The 23,036-nt window shown below is 37.3% G+C and overlaps 1 protein-coding gene across 2 annotated transcripts in view; it reads right to left on the reverse strand.

Moving 5' to 3' along the window:
• Positions 1–2,152: 2,152 nt before the first annotated feature.
• LOC128249106 (solute carrier family 22 member 7-like) overlaps positions 2,153–23,036 on the reverse strand; it is a 41,076-nt gene continuing 20,192 nt past the window's right edge. Inside the window, exons 1-10 of one of the 2 annotated variants that reach the window (XM_089360422.1) lie at positions 21,292–21,704; positions 17,562–17,767; positions 16,554–16,784; positions 14,701–14,903; positions 13,093–13,374; positions 12,164–12,298; positions 8,527–8,612; positions 6,660–6,780; positions 4,138–4,210; positions 2,153–3,332 (exon numbers count right to left, since the gene is read on the reverse strand). In XM_089360422.1, the coding sequence (XP_089216548.1) occupies positions 3,150–3,332; positions 4,138–4,210; positions 6,660–6,780; positions 8,527–8,612; positions 12,164–12,298; positions 13,093–13,374; positions 14,701–14,903; positions 16,554–16,784; positions 17,562–17,767; positions 21,292–21,418 (1,647 nt within the window). In that variant the 5' untranslated portion in view covers positions 21,419–21,704 and the 3' untranslated portion in view covers positions 2,153–3,149. Of the gene's footprint in view, positions 3,333–4,137; positions 4,211–6,659; positions 6,781–8,526; positions 8,613–12,163; positions 12,299–13,092; positions 13,375–14,700; positions 14,904–16,553; positions 16,785–17,561; positions 17,768–21,291; positions 21,705–23,036 lie in introns of those variants that run through there. The other variant, XM_089360423.1, reaches the window with a different exon arrangement.

Genomic DNA, 23,036 nt, shown 5'->3' on the forward strand with positions numbered 1-23,036 from the left:
CTTGTATAATAATAATGATATCATCATAATTCTGTATTCAAATGCCACCAGGGCTAATTTTGCCTTTCATCATTTCGGGGTGGATAAAATAAGCACCCGATGAGCGTTGGAGTAGCTATAATCGATTTGCCCCGCCCCAAAATTGCTGGCCTTGTTCCAAAATTTAAAGCCAACATTTCATATTATCTTCATGCAGTATTTTTGATGTCCATTTCTCCCGTCCGTTTAATGCACGCTTCACTTATTCGTTGTTGTATCACTGAACAACGTTCGGGGTTGTTAAATATCTCAGAGCAATTCGTGAAAAAACGCTGCCTTTATTCCTGAAGATAGTTTTACGAATGTCAAATTGCATTTCTTTGTGCAAGGTAAATAACTCTTCCGAGCCATTCTAACTCATACTCGAGTTATTGCACTTGATTTGATACTGGAAATATTTTATTATTCTATTCTTTTCTTTGTTTCAGCCATTTGACTGTGGCTATGCTGGAGCACCGCTTGGACGAGTTTTAGTCAAACAAATCGACCCCAGGACTTATCCTTTGTAAGCCTAGTACTTATTCTATCAGTTTATCTTTTGCCAATCAGCTAAGTTACAGGGACGTAAATATACCAGCATCGGTGTGATGGACACGCACGCACGCACACACACACACACACACACACACACACGCACACACACACACACACACACACACACACACACACACACACACACACACATATCGTTAGTGGATCATATATCCGAAAAACGAAGCACAGTCTAAAGAATAGAGCAGTAATGTACTTTACAAGAAATTATATACGAGGTCTGATCAATAAATATCCGGACTGGTACTACAAAAAGAAAAAAACTACAACACGTGCCAATTTGGCATTTAATCACCTTCAAAGCAGTCCCCTTCGGAAGCCACACACTTAATCCAGCGCTGTTTCCATTGATAAAAGCATTCCTGGAACTCGTTTTCTGGGATAATCAGCAGCTGCTTCGTCGTATTTAATTTTTGGACAGAAAAAAATGTCACAAGGGACGAGATCTGGGGAATACGGTGACAGTCGGACTTGGGGAATGCTGTGCCTAACCAAAACCGCTGTGCTGAATGAGCAGGTGCATTGTCATGGTGCAATTTCCACTCAGCGGACCCATGCAATTGTGGCCTTTTCCGACGAATAGCATCCCTCAAACGCCGCAAAACGTCACAGTAGTACTCCTTGTTTACTGTCTGACCAGGTGGAGCATACTTATGATGAATAATCTCCTTGTAGTCGAAAAAAAACGGTCAACAGTGTCTTCACATTGCTTCGACTCATCCGTGATTTCTTCGATCTCGGAGAGGTTGATATATATATATATATATATATATATATATATTTATATATATATATATATATATATATATATATATATATATATATATATATAAGGCCTTTATGCAGGTTGGGGCATGTTCTACAGTTTCGACATCCACATTTTTTAACCATTGGAGACCGCAGAAGAACACTAACTGAGAGACAATATCCACCCTCACCTATAGACGATGGAATTAAACGTTCTAAGAAATTAGACATTAAAACACCAAGGGAGACAAAACGTAATACCACACCACATCTCAAAACACTACCGTATATATAATCGTACAATTCTAGAAACAATGAGGCATACCACACTATTGTACAAAATTTACCTATGCTCACTAGGCTTCCAAAACTGAACATTCTGAAAATATAAATTCATCAAATGCAAAAAAGCAACACAAGTCGCTGAAAAAGCTTCTGATAAATGCGATGCTTTTCACAACAGCCACGAAACAAATGGGTAAAAAGTGTGGCCGTCCAAACTTTGGAACCTACAAGAAGGTTCGGATTTCCTATTCAAACAAGGAGAGAGGTTCACAATTAAAACCAACTTCACATGTGCTTCCGAGAATTTAATTTATGTTTTAACTTGTTCGGGTTGTGGATATAATTATATAGGACAGACAAGTATGGTACTTTGACGGAGAACCACACTACATAAGGAATAGATCCATTTACCACAGTACAGACAGATTCTTTTGAGTGAACACATAGAGAGATATGCAGGTAATATCCAACCAAACTTCACAGTTTTCCCCATCTACCAGTGCAAAGAAACAAATTCTGTACAAGAACGTTTAAATAAAGAAAATTTATTTCCCCAAAACATACAATTTACGCCTAAATGGGAACGCATAATCAATTTTGTTTTTAGTACATATTTCAATCCATGTTCACATACACATCATTGTAAATATTTCATCTCACTACTTTAGCTTTTGAGTTTTTGTATATTTATTCCCCCCCCCCCCCCCCACCTCCAACAACTAGCAATTATCTTCCCTGTCCCGAATAATAACTTTCACCAATAACTTTCACCTTAGATATTTCTAACTGTTGATTCATTTCATTCAGAAACCCTCATACACAACATGGACTAAAATCTTCTTAAGAAAATACGAAGTTACAATAATTTCAATGTCACGTTGAGCAAAAGCGAAACCAGTAGACAAACAATACTCTTTTACTTATGAAATATATAAAAAAATATATAAAACTATATAATCTGTGGGCATTTTCCTTCTTTTATTTTATATATATATTTTGTATACATACATACATACATACATACATACATACATACATACATATATGTATGTATATATATATATATATATATATATATATATATATATATATATATATATATATATGCACATATATATGTATATATTTGTATATGTATACATATATGTATATATATATATGTATATGTATATATATATATATATATATATATGTGTGTGTGTGTGTGTGTGTGTGTGTGTGTGTGTGTGTGTGTGTGTATTAGTTTATGCTTTGAATAGGACTTGATTGGTAGAAGGTAGTCACATGACTGGTCTTAGAAATTTTTGTTGGTTCTCCACTACGTCCATGTGTTAGTATCAATTGACAACATACTAACACATATGAACGTACTAACATACGAACTTCCTCGAAAATAGGGTTAAATCTTGAAATATAATGATAAAAGATATTTCAACTATTCTCTGCATTTTCAACTTCTATTTTTCATATATATATATATATATATATATATATATATATATATATATATATATATTAATGACTCTTCAATTTTCCTCTTTCGAACGATTTTTCTTTTTTCTCTTCTGGGCGTTTAGTTGCTTTCGAACATCGTTCATTGTGGTTGGCATCTGTAAATGTTGAGTTTCTGGCATAAAGTTCAAAAGACAAACACTGGCAAGAGAGCCCACACCGAATACTGTTCCAGGTAACCAAGGCACATAGAGCATCTAGAATTCAGATAGAAAACAAACAGAATTATTCATTAAAATGGCTACGCGAAACACAGGTTAAATTCTTATAGTAATGTTGTTTCTAATTTTGGTACTAAGGCAGTAACTTTGTGGGGAGGGGTAAGTCAGTTATATTGATCCTCAGGGATCAACTGGTGCTTACTTTACCCATGCCAGATGGATGAAAAGTAAAACTAAAGCCAGCGGAATTTGAACCTAGAACATAAAAAGGTGGAAGAAAAACCACTAAAAAAATTGTGGATGCCTCGCTAACAATTCTGCCAACTTGAAACGTCAAACCGTTCTCCCAATATAAATGATTTAAACTTTTTGTCTGTCCTGTGTATCATCTACGATACAGAGAGAGAAAGAGAGTGTGTGTGTGTGTGTGTGTGTGTGTGTGTGTGTGTGTGTGTGTGTGTGTGTGTGTGTGTGAGTGTGTGTGTGTGTGAGAGAGAGAGAGAGAATGTGGGTGTATTTATGTAAAAGGGAGATGAAAGTTAGTGTGTGTGAGAGAGAATTAGAGAAAGAAGAGAGAAAGATAGACAGAGAGACAGAGAGACAGAGAGACAGAGAGACAGAGAGACAGACAGACAGGCAGGCAGGCAGAGTCAGGCAGGCAGACAGACAGCTTGACAGAGAAATAAAGAATGTGAGAGAAAGAATGAAGAAGGAAAAGATTATAAAAGATATGATGGGAATATTTAATTCTGCAACGTTCAGATTCGGAATGACCACCTTAGAAATGTTCAACTTTGTAATGATCAGCTTTGTAAAGAATACTGCATAAGGAATAACTTACCAAAATACGGGCAAATGACGACATCATACTTCCAATACTGTCACATAACGTCAGAAATCCCAAACCGATGTTTCTGAAAGTATAGAAATTAATTTTGAGGTCGTGAGTTCGATTCCTAGAGTGGGAAGCGATTTATGTCCTTAAACAAGACATTTCTTTTCATGTTGATCCGGTCTCTTCAATTGCAAGTAAGTGCCAGCGTAGTGCTGGTTCTGTCCTCTCTCCCTCGTGATGATTTTCCAGGTCTATGTTTGCACGTGATTTCATGGACATCTAACGTTATTAATGACTGCATGACACGTCACTAGATCCCATTCGCTTGTGAGTGACGGCTACGGCGGGTTTTCTGGTATGAATATGACTAAACTAATTCATATCTACGTGGTTGCTCGAACTGCTAAAAATTGGAGTATAATCTCCCTCAGAAATCCCCGTGCTACCTTACCAGAAAACCCCCACGCATTAGATAATGAGACGTGATCTCTACTAAACACTACACTTGAAAGCATCGTGAAGCCGGGAATATTGTTTTATCAAAAGAATTCGTGCTCAGAAACTGTTGTTGGCACTCCGTCGCTTACGACGTCGACGGTTCCAGTTGATCCGATTAACGGAACAGCCTGCTCGGGAAATTAACGTGCAACTGGCTGAGCACTCTAGAGACACATGTACCCTTAACGTAGTTCACGGAGATATTCAGCGTGACACAGCGTGACAAGGCTGACCCTTTAAATTACAGGCACAACAGAAAGAGGAAGTAAGAGTGAGAAAAGGTTGTGGTGAAAGAGTACAGCAGGGTTCACCACCATCCCCTGCCGGAGCCTCGTGGAACCTTAGGTGTTTTTGCTCAATAAACACTCACAACGCCCGGTCTGGGAATCGAAACTGCGATCCTATGATCACGAGTCCGCTGCCCTAACCACTGGGCAATTGCGCCTCCACGCTCAGAAACTAACCGTAAGCTAAACAACAATAGCAACGAGAGTAACGACACCCTCCCCGTCATATATGCATATATGTATAATAGACTAGAACCATTACATGGAAATGGCCTTGGAACGACTCAATGACCAGTAATTCTACGGAAAACTAGATAGCAATGCTGATAAATGAAGTATAAGCAAAACTGGTAAACTTACCAACAAATCAAAGGATGACTTAGCAAAAAGGAGTTGGATTACCTCACCAAATTTGAAGTGAAAACAAGCAATTTTTATGGACTTCCTAAAATCCATAAATCCAAACAGATCAACAGCAGCTTAAAAGATCTCCATGTTCCATATATAAAGGATTCCCAAACCAACTAATCTCAAATTGTGTCGGATTGTTGCAGGACCAGCGTCCGGCACTCAAAGATTAAGCAACTTGCTGCACATAATTTTAAAAACTTTCATGCAGATTAGTTCCCAGTTTCATCAGAGATGACATGGACTTCTTAAACCATATTCCAGAACTGGGAGATAAAAAAATGGTAGTAGTTGCTAGTCTCTACACAAATGTTACCCATATACATGGAAGAGAAGCGGCAGAATTCTGGATAAACAAACACCCACAAACAATTCCGGAGAGATTCTCAAAAGAATTTATACTTGAAGGTGAAATTCCCAAGAATTGGGGTGAAATGCATGAGGAAGGGGGTGAAATGCACGAAGAGGGGGATGAAATGCCCGAGGATGGGGGAAAGCCTGAGGAGGAGGGTGAACAGGCCGAAGAGGGGGTAAAATGCCCAAGGAGGATTGAAAAGCACGAGGAGGGGATGCAGTGTCCGAGGAGTGAGGTGAAATGCCCGAAGGGGGTTAAATTCTCCGAGGAAGGGAATTAAAATCCCAGAGGGGGTGAAAATCCCGAGGAGAGGGGTGAAAAGCCCGAGGAGGGGGTGAAATGCCTGAGAGGAGTGAAAATCCCGAGGAAGGGGTGAAGGGGCGAAAATACCGGGAAGTGGAAATACCGAGGGGGCGAAATTACCGAGGAGGCGAAAATATCGAGGAGGGGTGAAATGCTCGAGAATGGGGGTGAAATGCCCGAGGGGTGAAGGGGCGAAATTAACGAGGGGCGAAATTAACGAGGGGCGAAATTAACGAGGGGCGAAATTAACGAGGGGCGAAATTAACGAGGGGCGAAAATACCGGGAGGTGGAAAATACCGAAGGACGAAAATACCCAAGGGGACGAAATTACCGGGAGCTGGGGCGAAATTACCCAGGGGAATACCGCGGGGTGAAAATACAGAGAATACTAGAAAATGACTCCTTTTATGAAAACGTTGTAAATTATAGGCAGCAAAAAAACATTAAGAAAATCTTGCAACTTTAGTACTCAATCATGGAAAAGGCCTGACAGAAAAAGAAAAAGACCACATCACAAACTTCAAATGCAAACCAAGCTTTTTCTATGGCCTCCCCAAAATCCATAAAAGTCAAATAATTACTAATGTGTTTGTATTGTTTTGTTAAGGTCATATAGTATTAAAGATTGATAAGGACATATAGTATTAAAGAGTGATAAAAACAAAATACTACATACCTGAGGTTAGTAGGATATACTTCTGGTGCGTATAACCAAATTACGGTATTTGAAGCACTACTTCCAAACATGCCCATCATACTAAACACTGTATTGATAATGGAAAATACTTTATTTTGTCCTGAAATGAGTAATTGTAAACGTTATTTCATTTTACGTCTGAAGAAAATATGGTTGTAGAAAAGTTACAAGTTCTTATTTTATAAGCGGCAATTTCAGATTTTTGCTATACGAGATTAATAGAACGTTCAAGGATATTTCTTCATACGAGTTGCTTATATTTTTGCTTACATATTGTCTCCCAATATAAATCTGTTTGTATATAAGCCATTGCAATATTAACCATTTACCGGAGTTTTAAAATAGCTGTAAGGATTCTGTTTCAACCCTGTAATATATATATCCAGCATCTAATTCTCGCCATCTGTAATCTTTTGTCCAACAGACACGCACAAATACACACACACACATGTATGCATGTGTGTGTATATATATATATATATATATATATATATATATATATATATATATATATACATATATGTTTTTATGCATGTATGTATGTATGTATGTATGTGTTTGTGTGTGTATGTGTAAAGAAAACACGTACTAGTTAAGCTGCTTGTAACAGACTGGAAATTTCATAGTGAAAACATGTTATTTCTGTTTTACTGCCTCTGTCTTTATCTACTCCTCTCTCCCTCTCTCTCTCTCTCTCTCACACACTCTCTCTCTCTCTCACACACACTCTCTCTCTCTCTCTTACTCCCCCCCTCTCTCTCTCTCTTAGCCTTTCTATCTGTGTATATATTAATATGTGTAATCTGTGTACGCGAATTTTCGGTGAAGCAATATGAAGAAACTAACCACACGTATAACTATACCCTTTTCACTCCTCACCAATAATCAATTAAAAGCCTTCATCTGGTTCAATAAGGCATTACGGTAACGATGAACAGACTACACGTGACGTAGTTTAAAGCACAGCAAGTTTCCGCCATGAAACTGAGTCTGCCTATAAACAGTATTGCGATATTTAACCGGTTTCTCGCGTTCTAATTTCAAATCCTGCCGAGGTTAACTTTACCTTTTATTTTACTGGTGTCAATAAAATAAGCACCATCCAAGGGTGGTGAACTATTGCAATGTTTGGTACGTGGGACGGGGTGTCATGTGGTAGCTGTTCCGGTTCTTTGTCTTCTGAGTTCAAATCCAGCTGTGGGCCATTTGGGTGATCGACTTACTCCGCCACTCTGTCTAAACTCTATTACAACCTGGTACTGAGGACTCCACTCTGTTATAAGCACTTGAATCAGGTTCCAGGTTGAGGATACTTTTCTCCATCCCTCTTTTGCCTCTTGGATGTCCTGAAAAAGGTCAGGTACACAGTCCTCTTCTCTAAGAAATATAAGCAGGCATCCTTCGAATCACAACTTGCCATCGTAAAATAAGAATCACTCAAGATTTTGAATGGAATAGTCAGATAACACTTTTTAGTATAGGTACAAGACCTGTAATTTGGTGGGGAATAGGTTTATTGATTACATCAACCCCAGTACACAACTGATACTTATTTTATGGATCTCGAAAGGATGAAATGCAATATCGACCTGAAAAGCAACTTTTACTCTTTGAAAGCGTTCCTTAGGAGGAAGAGAGTAAATCATGCTCAAATCAAGGATTAAGTTGGTACGACTGCTTGAAACAAGGATTAAGTTGACGGGTAATCTTATTCGGAGTATAAAAAAAAGGAGCAAAATTTATTATTATGCATCTACCGAGCAGGGTGCAGGGTTAACTCAGGGATAAACGACAATAAAAGCTGGTATTTTAGTTGTACTGAAACATTGAGTCAAAATCAACATACCTGCAAAGTTGTTAACCAGGACTGCACAAAGAAGAGACACACCAGCTAAACCCTGAAATAATGCCACTGTTGAACGTCTTTCTAGCCTGGAAAATTTAAGAAACACGTTTATATACATACATACATACATACATACATACATGCATACATACATACATACATACACACACATACCTACATATATATATGCATATATATATATATATATATATATATATATATATATATATATATATATATATATATATATATATATATATATATATATATCCTTGTTTTAGGGTGTAAGGGAAAGGTTTGATGTACACACGAAAGAAATGATAGATAAAGTTAACTTTATATAAGACACTAAATCAACATTTCAATTTGAATTCTGAGTTGAACCTAAGATTTCTTCACCGACATATCTGCTGTCCTGGAAAATGGTACCAGCAATACATTTCAGTTTCTTCATAATTTTTTGCTTTTATGCCTAAAGTGAGACATCTCTATTGTTTAAGTTACTTATAAATTTCGGTCGATAGAGGTTACACGTTTAGTGAAACCTTAAAACATAAACTAGAAAGAAATAATAAAGTTTGAGAAGAAGAGACCAAATGGAGGAGTGGGATTGAATAGTGTGGAAGACTGCATACGTATCTAACCCAGGAGCTTAATGGAACACCTATTCCGAAGTAAGGAAACCTTGCCAGTGTCTGTTAGGAATGCGGGAGTATTGAAAGCAGAGAAGAAAAGGAAATAAAGGAAGAAGTACAAAAAGGACATGAAGAAGTATTATGTAACAAGGGATTACACAATCAATTCCATGCAGCCACAACTGAACTGGAACCCTCGTCGTCGTAACGGACAGAATGCCAAGAAGAAGAAGAAGGGGGAGGAGGTGGAGGAGGAGGAGGAGGAGAAGAAGAAGAAGAAGAAGAAGAAGAAGAAGAAGAAGAAGAAGAAGAAGAAGAAGAAGAAGAAGAAGAAGAAGAAGAGGAAGAAGAAGAAGAAGAAGAAGAAGTCCACGCGCTGAATAACAACATGGATGTGCTACACCGGGCTCTCCATTCAAAAACAAATCTAATCTAATAACATCGGTGGAATAAGATAAAGAAACCCGTGGAAGACTAGAAGGAAGCGATCTTTTAACGAAAATAATCACAAAAACGAAATTTTGCTGCCATATAAAGCACAGTTTCTCCCATGCACGATGTGCCAAAGTTTCTCCAATGCAATATGTGTGAAAGACATGCGAAATCAACGTCGGAAAGTTTACAAATTATAAAATATCATTGGAACAAAACAGTAAGTACGCAAATAGATTAATTACGCATACGCTCGAATGTCTACACAATCATATATACATTTTAATGCCCTTAGGACTACACATACATCCCAATGTTTACACAACTACGTGAAATTTACAGGACACACATACACGCATATGAAAACAATTGGGGGTTTTTTGTTTCGTTTGTGAAAACGAAGCAAAAAACCCCAATTTTTTTTTAATTTTTCGAACTAACACAGACAGAGTGAACAATTCATAAGTTTAAAAACACCACAAGAAACTATGCCCGGAGACAAATATATCAACAAAAAAATACATACTAATACAGATCTGTTAGCCTTAAAAAGCAACGTTACGAGCAATGTTTTCATTCAGAGAATTAGGAGGCGGTGGTGTCTCAAAAAAATTAACCCTAAACAGACATATCCGTCCCCTAATATCAACGTCCACGCTCGTTATGCCTCAAGCAATAACAAAGCAAAATACAAACCGGTTCAGTCATCACCTGGAACATCAAGGGCTGCGTACCCGAGTGAGGAACCAGATTGAGTACGAAAAATCAGCTACTGGTTCAAATCCTCTCAAAAACAGGAGCTGGAAGTACCCCACAACCGGAATATTCCAACAGATGACCATCCTTGCTCATCATCAAATAACCAAAATAAAAAGAATGTAAAATACTCTAGGGGAGATAATAAAGAAGTTCTTAAGGCCTTGTATCATGCCATGTATTTCCCAACAAATAAATCTAATACTGTACAAACCTACTTAAACTGGAAACAGAAACACTTTGAAGTAAGACCCTACATAGACAGTAACAAACTTGCCAACGTCAGAAGAACCTGTCCAAAACCATGTTGTGAGACATATACCATACAAAATACTAATCTAAAATTTTAATAATATAAAATATTGAACAGTAAGATTATTACAATCATATAATATATAAGAGCAAATACTTTTAAAATTACAGCGAATACCATACACAGAAACATTCATCATAAAAATATTAATCTAAATATCAAATAAAGTATAAATTGAACAATAAAAATTAATACAATAATATAATGTATAAAAGTAAGTACTTGTACATCGACTACGCGCGTTTCATGGCTGAATTAGGACTATATAAAATCATTTAAGAAAACCATATCCAAGTTCATTAGAGCGGAAAACTGATTTTACTCCCAAAAGTAGTCACTCCTCAGGTCAAATTCCTAAAAAAACCTAAAACCTAAAAGTTTAACTTGCCTCATAATATGATAAGGAATAAAAATAAGGAATGAAAAATATATATAAAGAAACAAAACCTGAAATGTAATCCCTAAGTTAAAGACATTAATATTATTATTAATAGTTACGAGCTAAAAATATTCAAATAGAGTATTATTGTGAACAAGATTAATTGATGATGGAAAAGGTAAATAAATGTAAATACGTGTTAGTGTATAAGGGACGTATGTCGATATTGTTTAGAATAAATTTAAAAATCATGGCTTATCTGCCGGCGAAATACTGTAAATTAAACCGAAATAAGTGTACTTTAGCATTTATACAGAAACGTCACGTGATAAATATGGCGTCCATTACCCAGAGATAAATACGTATTATATCTACTACAAAAATAACGAAATCATCGAAAAAGAAGGTCTACCTAAAGTATATTGTTTATTGAAGATTTAAAATACTTAAAACCTTTCGATCTACAAAAAATAATAACTATAACACATACGAAATTTATGTATTACGTAAATAATGCTATAAAACATTGTAAAAGAATGCACATATTGTCGTTGAATTCTTTATTAGTAAAAAAGTAGTTATTTATTCTAATTTTATATAATTATGTAATGTTTAAAGTGTATTCTAAAGCTAATTATATGCATTTAACGCTACTAATCATAACTATGAAATTTATTCCCTAATATTATATATATATATATATATATATATATATATATATATATATATATATATATATATATATATATATACATATATATATATACATACATACATGCATATGCATGTGTGTAATTGTGTGGTGTGGTGTGTGTGTGTGTGTGTGTGTGTGTGTGTGTGTGTGTGTGTGTACGTGTGTGTGTACGTGTGTGTGTACGTGTGTGTGTACGTGTATGTCTCTTACCGGTGTTGACTTATTTACGTTACCTGTAATTTAGCAGTTCGGCAAAACAAGTGAACGCCAGAATAAGTAACAAACTATGAGGAAAAGACTAATGCTAGTGTCTATTTGACTAAAACACCTCAAGGCGATGCCCCAGCATGGTCAGAGCGCAATATGTACAATAAGTAAAATACAAAAGACAAAAATAAAACGAAGGAACAAAAGTAATGTATATTTACTTGAGAAGCAGCATGGCCATCACTATATTTGCGACGACTTCTGTAAGGGATACCAAAAAGAAATTCAAATAATGATCTCCTGCCAGCGCAGACGACATCAAATATATGCCGTAGTACATTAGACTGTTCGACAACCTGAAATGTTTGAACAGTTAAAAAGTATTTAATAAAACATACATTAAAACAATCGTTCTGTCGATAATAAATTTTCTCAATATTAACACTTATCTTTGCAGAAAATATACATATTCATATCTACACAACGCATCGAGCTGCGATCGTCATCAGTTCTTTTCATTCTTATATGTACATGGCTGGTTACTTAAGAAATTCTCTCTCTTTACGTCCATCAAACCCAAGTTCAACCCGAAAGCATAGCATCTAAGGCAAGTAGGTTTTTTTTATTACTGTTATCTCAGATCGACTTTGAGTGAATCTGAGGTAGTCAGAGACTGTATAAAAGTCTGTCTGCTGGAGATTATACCTGTAATTTTAAAGGTCTAGCCTTGTCACGCAGATGTGTGTGTGTGTGTGTGTGTGTGTGTGTGTGTGTGTGTGTGTGTGTGTGTGTGTGTGTGTGTGTGTGTGTGTGTGTGTGTGTGTGTGCGCGCGCTTGTGTATGTGTGTGTATGTTTTGGAGGCACTATTCTCGCCTGAAGATCGCAGATGCGTGAAGCTTGATTCATGCGACCAACACTGTTTCAGCTTCAATATATAAAAAAACTATTATTTTCTACATATACTGAACGCTCCTTTTTCGTCATAAATCATCGTTTACGCACACGCACACACACACACACCTACACACAAGCACGCACGCACGCACACACACACACACACACACACACATATGTACGCAATGTGGGTATGCACGTACATATGTATATATACATTAACACATGTAACATCAGTGCTTTGCATAAACTTACCCTATAAGGAATAGGATTATGGTAATTCTTCTCGCCAAGGGATCTTTAAATATTGTGTGGAATCCTTCTTCTTTGATCTCAGCTTGTTGGGTCAAGTCTTCTTTCGAAGGGGTCTCTTTACTGTTTTCGCTGCTCACTAATGGAATCAAAGATGACTTCATGTTATTTCCCCAGATACGATCAAAATCGACACCGTTGTACTTGGTAGCTCTTTTGATGATTTTCTTTGATCGTTCCACGAAGCCATTTGTCACCACCCATCTTAAAGATTCCTCAAGGAACCTGTTTATTGAGGTAAAATACAATTGAAAGAATAAGAGAATGAATGAATAAGTGAATGGGTGAATGAAAGAATGAAAATGTTTATTTTTCGAGATGAAGAACAATAAAGAGAAAAATAGGAAGAAATGGGAGGAGGAAAAAGGAGAAGCAAAAACTAGCAGCAGCGGGGGTTGCAGTAACAGTGCTAGACTGAAACGGCAGCAACAGGAAGCAGCAGCAGTAGCAGTAGCAGCAGCACTGTTGCTGCTGCATTTTCAAGGGTCTGGGGACAGTTATGATCAATGTATGCAGTGGCTTGCTGTCAATAAATGTTATAGGGCCGAATGCATTGATTTAACTGGGGCTTATGAAACTGTTAAGATGGCTAGTAGTAGTAGTAGTAGTAGTAGTAGTAGTAGCAGCATTGAAGGCGCGTGGCTTAGTGGTTAGGGTAATCGGCTCAAGATCACGAGGTCGTGAGTTCGATTCCAGGCAGCGCGTTGTGTCCTTGAGCAAAACACTTTTTTCACATTGCTCCAGTCCACTCAGCTGGCAAAAAATGAGTAGTACCTGTAATTCAAAAGGAGCCAGCATTGTCAGATTCGGTGTCATGCTGAATCTCTCTGAGAACTAGGTTAAGAGTACACGTATCCGTGGAGTACTCAGCCACATGCACGTTAATTTCAGGAGCAGATTGTTCCGTTGATCGGATGAACTGGAACCCTCGTCATTGCAACGGACAGAAGAAGAAGAAGAAGAAGAAGAAGAAGAAGAAGAAGAAGAAGAAGAAGAAGAAGAAGAAGAAGAAGAAGAAGAAGAAGAAGAAGAAGAAGAAGAAGAAGAAGAAGAAGAAGAAGAAGCGTGACCAACATGAAAAGGATCGCTGAGAAAAAATTGTCAGGGTTAACCAAGTGAATCTGTTTCACTGATAAGATCGGAAGACACTCAATGTTTTTGTCAGTTGGATCCAAAGTTAAAATCCACTCATAACAAATTAGTCTTTAGTTTCAAAAAAATTTGGATTAATTGATATTGTGGGTATTGTCTCTCTTGTTCAACTCTTTTGAATTTTAAGCAAAAGCTAGCGCAAGTTTCGTCTTCTAATTGCAAAGATAATCTCATTTAATAGAAGTTTTTCAATTCACTTTATCACATATAATAATAATAATAATAATAATAATAATAATAATAATAATAATAATAATAATAATAATAATAATAATAATTCTTTCTAATATAATGCATACAAACATGTGCACAAACATTGAATTGTGTTGCATGAGAAGAGTGTTCAGGACATAAGGTAGAGTATTAAAAATAAAAATAAATAGTAAGAAAAAAACTTACCAGAATTGAAAGAATACAACAGCGTGTGTAGCTGAGAAGACGATGTTATTTATTCTCCAGTTATAGTGTCGAAGCAAATAAGCAATAGGACCGAATGGCACGACAGACAAACTCCATACTATACCAGTTACGCCGCACATTAATGTCTTACTAGAGACTGGAAAATGCTCCAGCATTATTGTAATACAAGATACTGAGAGACCCTATAAATAAATAAATAAATAAACAAATAATTATGGTTTCGAATTTCGCCACAAGGGCAGCAATTTTGGGGGAGGGGAGGATTCAACAACACCGACCCCAGTCTTCAGCTGGTACTTATTTTATCGACTCTCGAAGGATGAAACGCAAAATTGGCTTCGGCGGAATTTGAACTCAGAACGTATGGACAGGCGAAATACCGCTAAGCACTTCGTCCAGCGAGTTAACGATTTTGCCAACTATTATAATAATAATAATATCAATAATAATAATAATATTAATAATAATAACAATATTAATAATAGAAGCACTCATATGCGCAGCTCAGGAACAAGCGTTAAGGATCAATTATATGAAGTGCAGAATAGACAACACTACCGATAGCGACAAATGCAGAATGTGTGGTGAGAGGGGTGAAACGGTATGGCACATCGTTAGCGAATGCCCGAAATTGGCACAACAGGAATACAAAAGACGCCCTGACAATGTGGCAAGAATAATCCATTGGGAGCTCTGTGGAAACCACAGCCTACAAAGAGCAAAGGCGTAGTATGAGAAAACTCCAGAAGGAGTCACTGAAAATGATAATTGCTAAATCCTGTGAGATGCAATGATCCAGTGCGATCATCTGACCAGACATCGGAAACCGGACATTGTTGTGGTGAATAAAAAAGAAAGAACGTGTATGATAATCGACATACCGTGCCTCGGTGACAGAAGGATCAATATGAAAGAAGAAGAAAAGAATAAACAACTATGAAGATTTGAAGTGGGAAGTACGAATGTCGTGGTCAATGAAGAGAGTAGACATATTACTAATACTATTGGTGCACTTGGAAGTATCAGCACTCAACTACCAACATGGCTGAAAAAGATTGGTGCAAGTGCGAAGGTAGAACACCTACAGAAATCAACATTGCTTGGAACTGCAAAAATTCTGCACAGCGTTTTTGAAGCATGACCAGTAAACAAGTGCCACCTTAGTCTGCTGGCTGTGGACAGCTGACACTTTCCATCATACCCAGCAAAATAAGCTGTGAATTTTCAAATAATAATAATAATAATAATAATAATAATAATAATAATAATAATAATAATAATAACAACAACAACAACAACAACGACAACACCAACAATAATAATAATAATAAATGCCCCTGATGCAGTACCAGTCACTGGTTCTCATGCCTTCTCATCTTAACTGATTGGAAGTGTACATTGTTTTGTCTTCTTATAAAAGATGGGCTACAGCAAATATTCTGCTCAGTACCACAGATTTGCTTGTCAGTTGTTTGACCTTAACCAGTTGAGCATGTCCCTTGGTGACAGACGGTATGTGCATCTCTGATAACGAACAGAAGTTGTGGGGGAGCATCATAGCCATGTGCTGAGAGGAATTCTTTTACGTTTGGATAATTCACCTTTGGAAACATGGGTGTCGTTCAACTTCCTTAAATAAACCTTATTCAGGGACCTTTTGAGCGGGTTGAACTACTTGACCTGAAGAAAATTCTAACTGGATCCCACCTGTAAGGTCGTGTGCTGTTTATTTTGATATGAGACCACCATAAGAAAGGGGGATTGTCAGCTGCATTGACTCTTTACTCGATTCATTCATTCAAAATAAGATGTAGCAAATGTTAATACTTTACCTGAATAAAAATGCCTTCAAGTCCCCGTAATACTGCAAACACAACATAATTTGGAGAAAATGACGATCCGACACTGACGATTAAAGTAAGAATGCCACTCAGCACCAAAATAGGTTTACGTCCTCTTGTATCGGAAAAGTAAGGCATGCTCAAGGAACCAACCACGCCTCCAACGGCATACAGCGTTTGGGTGAGTTCAGCCAGACCAGCTTTGCCACAGACGAGATCCCACTGAAATGGAAGTGGATCGTAAAAAGAACACAAATTGAGAGAATAGAAGGGATTTGATTTGGGAAGGTGTTTAAATCTGTTTTTCCTAATTCCCCTTAAAAACAGGCTCATCCAAGGGTTTTCTTTCAACTTTTATGTCCTGTTTCTCCAACTACGTACGATTCCTTAAGAAAGAACCAAAGATTGGCATTATTTACTTAGCAATACGAAACATTGCAATTAAAATCTCTATTAAAGAAAAGAATCACAATTATAAATTATTCAGAAGTTCCATCCATATAAAAACAACAGATTTTCTTTTGTTCTATTTTGTTTCCTTGCTGAGTCTGAATAAAGGGGCAAAGTTCATAAGTTTGTAGGCCCTCCCGACTACGGGAGTGAAAAGATTAATATCATCAATATTCTGTTGTGTGTCAATACCTGCAGAAAAGACCTAAGCGGGAAAAAGATTCTAGTGGGACGATGTTCTGGTGATGAAGAATTAGACATAATGGCAAGTCTTTGGGATGTAGTTATATAAAAATATAAACGGGTATGCAGTTAAATGTTGAAGCGAATATAACGGGTTTTGTGTGTTTTTAAATGGCTTATAAATACCTTCCACGCTGCAATTGTTTTCGTTCCAGCACACGATCACAGATCAAGTCACTTGCTATGCAAGTACATCTCCGTAATATATATATGTGTGTGTGTGTGTGTGTGTGTGTGTGTGTGTGTGTGTGTGTGTGTGTGTGTGTGTGTGTGTGTGTGTGTGTGTGTATGTATGTATGTATTTACCTCCGATACAAAAGAGCTATATTTGTCGCGATCATAGCTGTAGCCATTGATACATTCCAGAGTCTCGTTCTTGCTGCTGCCGTCCAAGCTGTTTATATTTATCTGGCATGCTTCGTAGACAATTTCATGTGTTTCGTTGCTGTGATAACCATATTCTTGTAATTGGGACGTATTCAATGGGGCACATTCTGACCCTGGGATAAACCCTAAATAAAAACAAGAAAGAAATTTAAAAAGAAAAGACAATATTTCGAAAGCAACACACACACACACACACACACACACACACACACACACACACACACACACACATATGTATCTACCTACATACATTAGTGCATGCATATATATATATATATATATATATATAATCGATTGTCGGGCGTTGGGTAGTTGCGCGTACGATAACTATGGCAGCATCTGATAAAGCATGTCTCTCTAAGACCCAGGCATTCACTACCTGCTACTGTCTCTCACTCAGTCGTTTTCAAGTTGCATGAATGAAAACGATGTTCAAAAATATATATATCGTTATACAATGTCCTAGCTACAACATCATGTCTTATCGGTAGATAATACCGTGATGAGATTTTTGAACAAATGCATATGATGTGGGTGATATCGTCAGTGTTAACTTCACAAAGCCTGCATCGGCTGTCACATTTTACTGCTTTTCCTGCATCTCTGCCCCTTTTGTGCATCAGGTATTTAGTTGATATTTCCTGTTCCCGGATTGCAAACTCATACTCTTCAAAGTGGGAGGTAGTAATCCGATTGTTAGTCAAGATAGACTGCTTAGATGATCAATGTTACTATCATCTCTGAGTTTTCTACTAACATATCCATGCAAAGTCTGCTTATCCTTTCATCTGATGATACGTTGCGGTGGAGTCGTGCGACTTCTTTGGGCAAGTATTTAAGGTTATCAGACAAGGAATGCTGCTCAAGGAGCTGCCTTCCAAATCTTATGATGTTATCAACCTCATGTATGCAAACTTGGTCAAGGGATTGTTAAAAAATGTTGCCGAAGGGCTATGATACGACATTCAAATGAATTTTGTTCCTTTTCTGAATGTCAAGCCTCTGCCACCTTGTTTTGTAGTGGCGGTCTACGTCGGTGTTTATGTGGAAATTATGGGTGCTTTTTTAGTATTTTCCGCGTTTTCACATTAATGGCTCAGGTCTCATCAAGCATCCAATCGAGTATCCCAAATGTTGCTATGAGAACTGGCACTTCAAAAACATTGTGGGCCACTGTTTTATTGAACGCAGAGAGTTCCGAGGCTCAAATTTCCTTTATTTGACTGTTATATTTTTTAGTGACACACGTTTTGTTATAAGTAGTATTGTAAGATCTGTTTTCACCCATCCCTAGGTACCTGTAACTTTCTTTATCAGATATAGAGGAAACAGTCAGGTCATTGACGGAGATATTGCTAGTATGGTTTACACAACCATATAACAACGTTTTCACAACCATATTACAGCATTTATTCTGATCAAACTCCAACCCTACATCCTTTGAGAATGTTGTAACAAGGTCAAGGCTCTTTTTCATCTCGTGCATACTCTTTGCATAAAGTTTCAAGTCATCCTCAAAGAAACCGTGCGTAATTTTGGTACTTCTGTTTCCTTGTGAACTAGAGAGATGTCTTTCAGACTTCCTTAACATGAATGGCAAGGGGTTTACAGAAAGTATGAACATCACTGAGAAGCTGTCCCCTTGGAATATGCCTCTGAGATACTGTATTCTATCAGTGATAATACAGTCATTCCTTGTGTTGAATTTCAAGATGGTGGCTCACGGTGAAGTCAGGTCAGCAATGGCTTTGGTTATTTTCACTGGAACTTTAGCAAGTTGAAGGGCTTCTAACTCCCATGAGTAGGGAAAAGAGTCAAATGCTTTCTTGCAGTCTAGCCACATTGAAACTAGGTTCCTCCTATGCTCTCACACCTCTGACATCACAGTTTTGTTGATTAAAAATTGCTCGGCGCATCCCCAGACTCCCTTCTTCCCAACTGCATATGTGCGTATGTATGTATGTATGTATGTATGTATGTATGTATGTATGTATGTATGTGCACACACATACACACGCATGTATATAAATGTATATGTATGAAAAAAGTAAGAACGAGAATATTTACGAATATCTGCTTTGAAACTTATCAACTTGGAGGCTTCCCTACCCAAATTATATATTCCCATTTACGACAATAATTATCGCTAAACATGGTAATGTTAGTAAATCAATGTCGAAAAGCTAAGGTTTTTCAACCAAACAGAGTGACCGTCTTATACGTTCTTAGCAAATACAATCTTTAAGCAGAAAAGTAAAAATATGGAAGGTTATCCTGAAACTTAACTAATCACATTTACTGTGTGACTAGCGTTGGATCTTTGTTCATGGAAAGTACCAGCTTATTGAAAGAATAATTTATAAAATTTGAAAAGGAAGATGATACAAGCACTTATATACATATACGAGGAAACATTTTCATCAAAACTTCTACGACATGCAAACATAACAGGCCTTTTGTATTTATTTGGGACAGAAAGAAAAACTCATTTATAATCATAGAGATTAAACTGCTTAATACATGTAACCATTTCTTTCAAGATCAGTGAAAACAAAAATTATGGTCAATTGCTTCGAAACGTACAGCTTTTCTCCTCTGATTATAACATACCTTTATAAAAATTATTATTTTCAGTGCAGTTGGTTATGTTAGTTAATGTCTAAGTTACAACCTGGAAATGCTAGAAATGCTAGAAGGGGGCAGTTAACTCGCAGTTTACAAGTACAATATGGGGGAACGGTAAAAATATGCAAGATTTTACGGTTAAATGTGCAACGACTATCATTGCTGTTAGCCCAATTCCAGCAATAGGACTTTGATTCTTTCTTGGAAAATAATCCCTTCCTTCCAGGAAGAATACTAATAAATAACAAAGCTGTTATGCATGCATAATTAAATATGGATATACATACAGACGTGGATTAATTAATGGTAGTCTTTCGTAACCTCAGAAAGAGGGTTCTGCAGTTTTTTGCTGAACAGGCTGTACAAATGAATTGTTTATAGTGATCAAACTTTTGTGCTGTACAGTAGTAGCGTATTCCTTCTATCAAATCGACGTTGCCTCAACAAGTGCATAAGTGTGCCTGACATCAAGTGTCGAAGTGAGCAGAGCAACATAAAATGAAATGTTTCGCTCAATAACACAGTGCACCATTCGGTACGATCGTGAGAGCAACGTCCTATCAACTAGGTCATGCGCCTTCACACATTCATACATACATACAGATAGACATACAGACAGACAAACAAAGATGGTATTGGCAGTCACTTGGAATGTTAGAAACAGCAGCTAAGCATTTCTCTAAATACATTCGACTGCTTTAACGGAAACCCAAAATATGTTGCGTAACATAGTTCCCGGTTCAGTGTTTCTGAAGAATAAAAACATACTGCGTAGTGAGGAGTGGAGTTTTGATAACAGGGCGGCACTTCTGATCAGCGCTGACTTGATAGCTAATCACCACCGCCGCCGCCACCACCACCACCACCACCACCATCATCATCTCTACTAACAACAACAATAATAATGACAATAATAGTAACAACAACAGCAACAAGAATAATAACAATAACAACAGTATCAATGATATTCCGATGGTATTTACAAGACGAGCTAGAATAATTATGGACATATAAACTCACTTACCTATGAAAACTAACTTTAGTAAACTCAGGGCATATGGAAAGAAGCTTAGGCCGCTGACAACATATTGGGATATTTGGTAGGGCCCTTTCTCCTTCAGACTCATGAATAAAGAGTCAACATCGATCATTTTGGCAAGTTTGAAAGAGGAGGGAAAGTGTAAGAGAAAGAGGGGGAGAGAGAGAAAGAAAGAAGAAGAGAGAACGTAATGTAGTTTTTGAAAGATTTAAACTGTTTCCTTCCAAGCTGCAGCTTGTGAATGAATGAGTGATGGGCAAATGACTCTAATTTGGTTATTCTCGACACTGAATATTATAAACTGGATCTGCATGTCTTGTGTCTTATCTTCGCGACAGCTGAAGATAACAGCCGTATGTTCAGAAATACGGTTACGAATGTAAGAGTGTCTTCATTTGGCTTACAGTTAAAAAAAAGCGGCAAATTAAAGCATTTTTTACTTTTTTATATATATATTATATATTTGTTTTCAATTCCGTACAATCAATACACACACCCAAACATACACAACACACATACACACATTCATATACATATATAATGCATACATGCATGCATACATACACTCATGCCTATATACATATGTTCATGCATACACACACATATATAGAGGTATACATGCATACATAAATAAATGCATACATTCACATATACATACATGCATACATGCACATACATATACATGCATACATACGTACACACATATATACATATGGCACCCACACATTTTTGTTGATATTCTGGTAATATGATCAACATCAAGAGAGAATTAGAAGTCACAGCATTCTTACGAGTTATAGGAATGGCGTTTGGGAAAGATAAATGCTCATACATGATAGTCAACCGAGGGAAGATTGGCGACCAGGCAGGGAACATTTACATCAATGGCTCGTCTGTCTGTCTCCCCTATTTTTAAGGATCAAAGCTACAAGTATCTCGGAATCGAATCGGTGAGAATGTTGCATACATTGGTGCTGCGACCAAAGCCAGAATAACTAAAGAGTACTTCTGTAGACTCCGGAAAATATGGAACTCAGAGTTGTCTGCATTTAACAAGACTATATCTCACAATGCTTTTGCAGCACCAATGCCGGTACCAACATTTGGGACATTGGACTGGACACTCGACGAGTTACGCAGCCTGGACATCAAAATCAGAAAGACACTGACCACAACTGGTAACTTCCACATAAAGAGCGGCACTGATAGGATATATGTGAGATGAAATGATGGCGGTAGAGGAATAAGGTCAGTCCAGATAGCCTTTGAATGCCTCATTGTATCATTTAGACAACACCTCCTAAACAGTAAAGAAAAAATGTGTATATTCCATGCTTACTCAAAAATAAGAGCAACAACATCTTCAGAGCTGGAGAAGAACTACTGAGCAAGATGTCTGAGGATACAACTGTTTTACGCGACCTAAAGAAGCCTGGACTGGTCTACCTAAACAGAGGGTAGGAGAAGAGGCAAAGCATCATATCAACAAAAAGCGAGTACATATCCCATAAGCTCGAGGGCAACAACAACATTGACAGGAAGAGTAGCTTGTCCTGGGCCGCAATAGATACATTACATGCTATCTAGAAGGATACGCCGTTGCAATCTAGGAAGTTGGAGACTAATACCTGATAAACAAGACCGACAAAGATATCACCAAACCTCCACGTTGTCATTAAAAATGCCGGCTCTGCTATACCTAGATTGCCTGGATCGGCCAGGCCGTCGGG

Source organism: Octopus bimaculoides, chromosome 11 (genome assembly GCF_046866305.1).
Source record: "Octopus bimaculoides isolate indiv1 chromosome 11, ASM4686630v1, whole genome shotgun sequence".
NCBI classification, from domain to species: Eukaryota; Metazoa; Mollusca; class Cephalopoda; order Octopoda; family Octopodidae; genus Octopus; species Octopus bimaculoides.